The following is a 10,158-nucleotide window of genomic DNA, read 5'->3' on the forward strand; positions in this document are numbered from 1 at the left end:
CTAGTTATAAAGTATCATCTGTAAATGCACTCGGTTTGTGAATAAGTATTCTCTTTTTCAAAACATATGTATTCATCATCAAACTGATTTATAAATAAACTGCAACAGATGTATAGTAGTGCTTTATTTGTACATAGAGTCATCTTGTTGAAAATATAATTTTCAGCTAAATTAATGAATATAATTTGTTAAAATCCATTATCTGAACATTGCTAAAACATAAAAACGGAACTGTCCACGCAGTTCATTTTCTCAATTGACCGTACAGAAAAATATATCTTCTGAATTAAAAAAATGTAAGGATTTTGTAAAACATAGTTTCAACTAACCAAGTGATACAGATAGGCTATAAAGCAGTTTGGCTCAACTCAAGTGTAATTGAAATGTGCTGTGTATAATCTGCTTCGGTATTAAATGTCACGCTCCATCTGGCTCTCGATCAGGGGACATTTCTTCTTCCCACTAAATTTGACTTTATTTGCCTTGGCCATGTAGCGAAGAAGCAGTTTTGTGGCACACTTGGCACGGTTCTTGATGGTAGTTTCACAACAGTAAGGCTTCTCCAGCTCTTTCACTTCACACAAATCATTTAGGCTGCTATTCAGCTGCAAGAGAAATACAGTTTTGTTACTCAGTACAGTTTTGGACAGCCCTGCAAAGGGTCAATAGCTGGATTTAAACTTGTATACATGTTAGAAAATGCACATAAAGAAAAAATAAGGCTTGTGCTTACCTCTGCCTCTACACATGAAGATCTCTTCTGCGACACCAGAGGGCAGCACCGTTCAACCATTTGATCTACTGGGAACTCAGTCCTGTGGGGGAATGTATTTGACATGTCAGTAAATAAATTTTGAAATATTTGACATTTTAAACAAAGATTAGTTCTCTTGAAGTGAAAATATTGAAATTATGTCAAACTGTTTCTACACATTTCTTTGCTCTTGTATCAATGTTTTCCTATATGTAGAAGGTTAAGAGCCAATCAGAAAGTTAGACCCGGTTGTATGAAAGAAAACAGATACACCTAAATGTAGATAAATTAAGCACAAAAACAGTCTCACGTCACGTAAATATACAAAGAAAACAATACTGTATGCTGTCTTCCCCAATGACCCAAAATTATGTTATTTTTAGCGTTATAGTACAGTTTTTAACTTGGCTCATGCATATGGGTCCAGACAGAAATTAGGAGTAAAGAGTTTTTTACACGTTCTGGAGGCTTGTGTGGATATCACAGAATGACTCCAGGGTGGGAGGAGGAAATTGGGCATTAGTCATGATGTATGCTGGATCTGGAGCAGCCGATGCGAAACAGGAATACAGCTCTTCTCCTTTCTTCTTGTCACAGCACACGAAATCCTTTCCTTTGGTTTTCTTTTCGTCTTTACAGAACTTATCCACCATCTTCTTCCACTAAAACAGAACAAGATTATTAAATGTTACCAATTGTTAGAGACTAAAAGAGAAAGTTTTGGGGTTGTATGATATATTTCATTTTTTGGCTGACAGGCCCTGGAATTCAAAAAAAGCAGTAAGTAACACGTTTCTGTTTGGATGGGTGTGTTAGAGCACCACCTCATCCCACACCCACTCAATGATACCAAAACACAATAAGCACTGTCAAAACATATACTGTAATCACATCAACCAAATTGGAGATCGGAATTGTAATGTTTCAGCACATTTAGACTTTTGAAAGCTGTATGGTTTCAAGGTGAGGTAAAAATCCTTTATTTGGTATTACACTGAATCTGATTCTTTAGGTGTGTTTTTATGAATTATAGGTGTGGGGCATTGATTGTGAAATACTGTTTAGGAGGAATGATGTGTCATGCTTCACCTTTCTTTCAGCACAGTTGTGTTTACCCTTTTTCTCTTTACAGCACTGGACATATTCTTTTTCCAGCACGTTGATGGCTTTTGATTGACGGGCCAACCAGCCATAGCCAGTGCGAGGAAGACACCTGGTGAGGTAACGTGGGCGGATCTTGCGATGACCACAGATCAGATCTATGTTGGAGGAATGAGGACGGCCAGGTGGAAAGGAGATGTCTAGAATTTCTGCCTGCTTCTTAAGAGCGCTAGGGGAAGCCGCCGATGAGCTGGATGAAAGAAATGGACTAATTTATATGGTGGAATGAATGACAAATAATATAATAGTTGCATCTCCGCCTAAAACAAATAAATGGTCAAATGTTAAGGGTGACTACATACTTTTTAAATGTACAGCCGCAGAAAAAATTAAGAGACCATTTCAAACACCATTTTCAGTTTTTCTGAATTTACTATGTGTTTACAAGGGTGTAACTTTGGTTTGAGAAGTGGGGGGGACACAAAATGGGGGAAAATTTCCTGCATTTTCATACGTTCATGTACTATGGTGATATATGAAATAATGGATTTTCTGCATGAAGTGAGCGAAGTGCGGATGGAGGGCAGCAAGTGATTTTCTCCATAGGGAATTCACTATCACAAACTCAAAATACCTATGTTTTGCATCGTTTTTGATTGTTTAAATTGATTAAACCATGAAACCACACAATGTTTTTATTGTGTAGCAAAAGTTGATGTTTGTGAAGGGGGAAAATGCGAGTTTTGACTGAGAAACAGAGGAAAAAATGGCTTGTAAACCTGAATCTGTGGTCGGGAGGAGACGAGCCGGATGACTTTCTAAAACGCTTAACGAGGTTTAACGTACCTAAACAATGACCAGGGAAGCCCACATCTCTGTCAAGCCTTGTCATAAACACTAGCTACGGAGAACCAAATTTCTTGTAAATCTTAATTGTAATAAACACTAGCTACTGTTAAAAGAACAAGCACTTATTCCGGGGATAACAATAGTCTTACGTTAAGCTTGTTTATTAAAGAAACCACATAACGTGGCTCAAGGCAGCGACAAACTGAAAACATAAAACTTTTCTGTTATCATGTTTGTGTTTGATATCAGTGATAAACAAAATGTATTTAATTTGGTTTTCCTTGGTTGTTGTTTTGGTACGTTAAGTGGTTTCCTTATAATGGATTTTGGGCAGTGCTCGAATTGAAGGGGGGCTGGGGGGCTCCGGGACCCCCCATAAGGCATTAGGGACACCCATAAGAAATAAAAAATAGACTTAGGGGGGTCCCTCAGATATTTTTATTTGAGTAAAAATTATAATGACAAATGTGATTAAATTCATGCAATGTATATGGTAAATTTCGTGAATTAATTATTTTAATTTAATTTATATTAAGTTTGTTTATGGGCTAGTTGTCATGTCTCTTTAAATTTTAAACGCCCCGCCCCACGTCTAAAGACCGCTAAGCGCAGGACATCGTTGACATGACTGATTGATCGGTGTCGCTCCGGTGAAGCTAACTTCAGCTAAAAAAATGGAGAATAATAAACCTCCACTCGCAGTCGGGAAGAGGAAGCTTCTACTTTTTTGAGGGGTAATTTTCTCTCTCTATATATCTTTCCACTATATTTTTCAACTCCATGTCGGAGCTTTTGTATTTCTTGCGTAAATTATTATTAGGCCTGGTTCTGGGGTGCTAGAGATCTCAATGAAGATGAGTGACAGCTTTTTAGTAATTATAAAGGGAGTGCTCGTTGTGCGGTTTCTAATCCATTCAGAATTGTATAAAACTTGTTTTTCATGCTGCTAAAACCAACGGCCACATACACGCTGGAAAGTTTCGGGAATTACATCGGCATATAAATGCGGGATTCACTCATGAAATAGCTATGATTGACATATTGATAGCCATAGTTAGTTCTTGACTAAAGCCGAATAAAGCTGAATAAAACTTTTGGACTGAAATGGTTGAATAGTCTGCTGACGGACAGACTCACTCATAACAGTCCCTTGCCACCACCTACTAGACGTAACTATGTAAACTGCACTGAAATCATTGAAAAATCCCCACAACACTAACACACAGACTGACAGCCGGTCTTGTCACAATTTATATTTTTAATATCTAATAAACTAGTTTCTTGCATTTAAACAAGTCTTTTGGAATAAACATTATTATCACAAAGTATCAATCATCCAGTTATTTTTAGGGAAAATAGTAAATACTACATTGGTAAATAATGCTAGAATTATTCTGTTGGACGTACACTACTGTTCAGAAGTCCTTTCTGTTCACCAAGCCTGCATTGACTTGATCCATAATACAGTAAAAGAAGCCTGTTCTTTTATGTAAGCCTGTTTTTAATAAATAGTATATAATTATGCATATTATGATCAAATATATTGTGTATTTTGTATAAATTGTATATTGCGAGACTAACCCCCACCAAAAAAAATCTTATGGCGGGGACCCCCCATAAGACTTGACTCAATTCGAGCACTGATTTTAGGAAAGAAATGCTTAATGCAAGATATTTTACTTTATCTGTTTAATAAGGGCTCGTTCTTTTAACAGAAGCTAGTGTTTATTACAAGTAAGGTTTGACAGAAATTTGGGCTTACCTGGTCGTTGTTCAGGTCGTTAAACATAAGTACTTTGAGTTTGTCACAGTGAATTCCTATGGAGAAAATCACTTGCTGCCGTCCATGTGATTGAAAACAACCTTTCAGTGAGCTATTTTAACTATTTTCAGTGTGCACGCGACACCCGCATCGATACAGGCAGACTGCTCGGTCCTACTTCACCGTGGCGACGACGGTGTACGGTTAAAAATCATAACAAACAAATTTGGGGGGGACACGAACGGGATTTTGAAAAGTGGAAATTACGCCCCTGTGTGTTTAGATAAAATGATTCATTTTATTTTATTCTGTGAACCACAAACAATATTTCTACCAAATTGAATTTCAAATAAAAATATTCTTTGATGCGCTGTATTTTTTCAGACCTCAAATACTTCAAAGAAAACAAGTTCATATTCACTTTTAAGCAATACAACAGTAATGTTTGTATATGCGCATGGGGAAACAATTATGTGATAACCTCAATTTATATCATGTGTGAGGTATGATTTTGTTCAAATTCAACAGACACTGACTGGACTGGAATGGCCACAATACATTTTGTATTTTGTCTTTGATAGAAAGTTTAGGACGTAAAAGATGTACCCACAAGTTATTGCAAGCATTATAGTTTAAAGTCAGTTTTATTTAGTATTAAAATACCATTTGGTGACTTTATGACTAAAATTGTAGTTTGGGTCTATTTGGAATGAAAGTGCTGTATTCTCTGCTAAGCATTTAAATTCAATTTTCTGTCATAATACATAAATAATCCCATTTTAAACATGATAAAGACATTCATCTGGGGCAACTAACCCCCCAGAAAAAGATCTGAAGACCAGACATTATACAGCAGCATCATCAAGGATCATTATAAGATTCTTTAAATTTTGAAAAATAAACAAAATCTAATTTAATGTAAATCAGTCTCTGTTTTACACATGTTTAACTGGCCCTTAGTGCCGGAAATTGGAACTACTAGGGCACATACGCATTTGCTGTTGTCCGTTTGCAGTTGTTGGCGTACATAAAGAGAACATTGTCTATAATAGCTCTTGAACATTTACAGTTTTAGTACTTTTATATTGTAGAATTGTCTATAACTTTATTTCAAATACACAAAATAAATATATTTAAACAGATTACAAAGATATGTTGATGTGGTACTTTCTGTTGTTTTCTTTTATTAGACCAGAGACAATGTGCTGTCTACCACTGTATAAAATGTCATATCATTACATAGGCTACAGATAAAAGAACACTTTTATTGTATGAAAATTATTGTGTGTGTTTGAAAAGATATTAAACCATACGCTACTTTGTCCTTTGGTGTGATGTTTCATATGGCGTAAAAGCAACAATGGGAATAAATCTATTAAATTCTAAAGAAAATCTTTATTGAAAAAAGAATGTGGATGTAACATTGCTTCTAATTATTGCATACTTAAGTAGATACAATTGTTGAACAGTTTTAAGGGAATAAGAGAAAACAATAGACTGTAAACTAAAGAAAATGTCTTGTAGTTTACATCGGTAAAAGAGGGAGTCATGATCTTAAAATAATCCACTATAACAGAAATGCGATTATGATGATGATGATTTACAGACATAAATGCCAGCATTCTAAACATGATACTCTACAACTGATTAAAAATGTACACAGATTTGAACAATAACCAAAATGTTGTAATTTTTAAGCAAAGACACTCTTAATATACTCCAAGAGAAACCTACCCTTTGCAAGAACTGGGGTTATATTTGAAGCCTTGGACCTTGCTCGGCATGTCAATATTGTCAATGAGGGGGACGTCGTATGAAGTAGCCGGAGCCTCCTTATCAAAGCAGCTCCATATGGCCTTCCCATTCATTTTGCAGCAGAAGTACGCAATCGTCTTTATAGAGAACTCGTCATCACAGAAGGCAGAAAGAGTCTTCTTCCACTGAATCATAACAAAAACATCAGATCAGCAACAGAGAGCGCACAAAGAGACAAGAGATATAAACACGTAAGCACAATAGATAACACTGAAGGCTACTTTGCCATTGGTCCATTTCAGACTATAAATGTTTTGGATAAATGCTCACTAAAGACTAAACAACAAGACAAGGACAGATTTCAGCAGAATAAACCATAAACAGTGCACAACAACATGACTTCTGAGAGCTCGGATATTCTCCTGACTGTGCATATAAACACATTCATTCCAAGCTAAACAAAGTATCAACACTAGGAAAGTCATTATATGTTGTATTTAAATACACAAAATACTGCAGGTGAGCTGGAAAAATAAGAGGATTAAAACAGGAGAATATATCAATTCAGTATGAAATTGCCAATTTTTTTGTCTTTGCTTTGTGATTCTGCAACACATGTTCTTAAATGTAAATATTCTCACCGCTTGTTCAGCACAACAGAGCTTTTCTTCCTCCGTTCCATTAAGGCCACAGCACATGCCGTACCAGGGCTGGAGTCGATTCACAGCTTCAGCCTGTCGATGCAGTGCACCGAAGCCACTCGGGGGAAATATGTCCTTAGGGTATCGGATGGAAGTGTTACTAAACTGACAGATATCTTCAAGATTGGTGATACTGGGAAAGGATGGTGGGAAATGAATTTCTGGCCCTGCGTCGAGTCCCATGGAGCGAGGGCCAAACAGTGGCAGACCTGAACCAAAGACATAGAGAAGAAAGCGAAAAATTAATTTCTCCGCATTGCTGCATATGGATGAAGAAATATATTCCTTATTTCTTCATTACAGATTTACAAACCCATATACCAAATCTCATTTTCCAAAACAAAAAAAAAACATGCTAGCATGTCACTGTACCTCTTGGGGCATTCTCAGGGTGAAAATTTGTGACCTCTGGCTGACTTACATCTGTCTCTAAATGCATACAAAGAATCAAAGGTAAGGAATGACCTTAAAACAGATCAAAGAGTATCAATTAATTGACTTTCCTTTGGAGAACAGAAAAGAAGAAAGTGGAAACCTTGCACTTTGATAAATCTTGAAAGGTCAGGGAGGACTGGTCTCTGCAACATCATATCCTCCATTTCTGTAAAGGGATATTTTATATATATAAGGCTTAAATATGCGTGAGTTATATACATAAAGTTAATAACTGATTATTGCCTTACCTTCAAGTGTCATCGTTCGCTGAAGGCCATCTGAGACCCAAAGGAAAAAGGTTAGGTTATGCATATATCAGCTGAGATTGTGATTATCTCTCTGTGTCTTCACCCACACTTAACACACAAGTTTTGGCAGCATAGGATAATATCACTATGACACATTGGATATTTTACAGCTCTTTGCATACTGTAGTGTTGATTATTAAAATCAAGATTTTACAGTAGTGATGATCTCACACAACATTGATGGATAAGCATTAGTGAAATGTAAACAAAATTAGTCGTTTGATAATTTACATGATACTTAAGTTTAATAGTTTTTATTAATATGGATGATTTGAATATGGACATGGTTAAAGGGAAAGTTCACCCAAAATTAAAAATGATCTATCCTCATGTCGTTCAAAACCTGTATATGGGCAATTCCATGCAAAAGTTTTTACCAAAGGATTTGACTATACTGATAGCACAGATTTCAACATTACATGGTTCAAATACTCATGTTAAAGCATTTTTTTGTGCACGCTTTCCATAGTCAGGTAAGTGCAATATTTAGGATTGTCACATTCATAACGGTTCATATTCCTCACGAATGGGCACATGAAAATTTAAATAACATTTTTATGCTCTATAAAGAATCATCCCTTCTATATTTGTTGGCTATTATTGCTTCAGGTTTGTGCATTTTAATTCGCAAAAATCTCATGTAATCTCCTTTTGTCACATCCATAACGCATGTTTAATTCCCTTTTTTAAATTGGAAAACTCGTGCATATGATATATTTCTGATGTTCAGACATAAACAGATGGTTCAATATATTTGTAACAAATACATTCTGTGAGCGTTTATGTCACTTCCACAACGCTGGAATTACCCACATGACTCTTTCGTCTGCATAACAGAAGATATTTTGAGAAATGGTTTCGTGTCCATACAATGGAAGTCAGTGGGTCAAATGGTGTTTGGTTACCAAAGTTCTTGAAAATATCTTTTGTGTTGTGCTGAAGAAAGAAAGTCATACAAGTTTGGAATGACATGAGGATAAATAATGATATCCCTTTAACTTTTATTCTGATAATAGTGAATAAAACAGTGAAAACACTGTACCATGATGGACATGTTATAAAATGAACACTAGTCAATGCATTAGTTAACATGGAGTAATAATAAAACGAATATTATATATATATTTATAGGCTAAATACTAATGCTATTAATATTATAACACTATTAAAACTAATACATAGAAACCATGACATCTTTTCTAATGGTTTCCTTTTGTGTTCTTCAGTAGTGTTGTAGTAATGTGTTACCACAAACGGGAAAAAAAAACAGTTGTGTGTTTACAGACCTCCATCGTAAACGTGTGCCATTTCCCTCTGGGGCTCTGCGTCTGGAAAAGTAGGACACACATCTGCATTACACATCCGTTGCAAAATACACAAAACACTCGCACAACATCTGCGCGCGTTTACATAACTTTGGTTGCCATAGAGATCGTAACATTGTTATGCCAGCAAACACCGCCATGCCTTTAGTTGACAAACATAACATAATATTATCAAGAAACTCTTTGTAAACATTTCCTCAAGATCCTAAACATATGATATTCAGTAGAGCTAAAAACCTTTGCATGAGACGAAGCTTGCAAACGACATTAAAAACATTGACGCGGTAGCCTATAGGCCTAAAAAGTGGCATTTACCTTCCGATGCTTCGCACACAAAAACAAGCACAAGTATCAAATAAAGTCCAATGCCGCGTAAAGAGCTCATGGTGGCTGATGTATCTTGATGTAGTGAATGAAACAGATCCGCTTCGCGTTTTTAAAGAGTGCGTCAAGAACAGCAGGAGATCATGGAGGAGGAGGAGGAGGAGGAGGAAGAGGAGGTCGCACCATCGGCGTATACAGTAGCCTAACCCTCTTAAGACAATAATTAGTCAGACTGGGTCAGGACGCCAGGGAGTTAAGTTTACCGCCACAGATACACTCATTTTTGTTCCCGTTATTTCACTGCTGATCTAGGTCTTCCTGTATTAAACCTATTGCCTAATATACCAATACGATACTGCACCCAGCCCTCGTCATTCGCACTTCCATCATGATTGGATTTGGAGAGCTGGAATGACTTCTGGGTGGTGATGTGGTGATGGTTTCAGTTTCTGCAATATTCCAGTAAGACAAGTTTGGCATAATTGTGTAACGTTGTGCAATAGCCTACTGTATTTTACACTGTAGCCTAACTATGCACAAATGTCAAGTTTAGCTGTATATGGCATAATAATTGTGCAACGGTGTATGATACGGTATTTTACACTGTGTAACTGCACAAATGTCTCTCCACCAGCAGCATTTTACAATGCAACGTCCACATAAATATTGTGACAAAACAAGGTGTTGCATTACTGGAGGTTTAATTGCATTATAAATGTGTAATGACGTCATGTATAAATAGTGACCTAATTGGGTAATAAACGTGCATGAATTCTTATTTTATTATAAGATTTTATCTTTTGTGATACATTTTAATATGTGAGTTTGAATATAAACGATTCAT

At 36.2% G+C, this 10,158-nt stretch overlaps 1 protein-coding gene across 1 annotated transcript; it reads right to left on the minus strand.

The window, feature by feature from the left end:
* Positions 1 to 109: 109 nt before the first annotated feature.
* On the minus strand, positions 110 to 9,672 carry ecm1b (extracellular matrix protein 1b). Its single transcript, XM_057339119.1, has 11 exons — positions 9,306 to 9,672; positions 8,952 to 8,993; positions 7,606 to 7,635; positions 7,458 to 7,523; positions 7,295 to 7,351; positions 6,863 to 7,131; positions 6,201 to 6,406; positions 1,844 to 2,105; positions 1,211 to 1,416; positions 734 to 815; positions 110 to 605 (listed from the first exon to the last, which is right to left on the minus strand). Exons 1-11 carry the CDS (start codon positions 9,373 to 9,375, stop codon positions 411 to 413), a joined length of 1,485 nt encoding a protein of 494 aa, XP_057195102.1. The 5' UTR covers positions 9,376 to 9,672; the 3' UTR covers positions 110 to 410.
* Positions 9,673 to 10,158: the final 486 nt, after the last annotated feature.

The sequence above is a fragment of the Triplophysa rosa genome, linkage group LG8 (genome assembly GCF_024868665.1).
Source record: "Triplophysa rosa linkage group LG8, Trosa_1v2, whole genome shotgun sequence".
Taxonomy (NCBI): Eukaryota; Metazoa; Chordata; class Actinopteri; order Cypriniformes; family Nemacheilidae; genus Triplophysa; species Triplophysa rosa.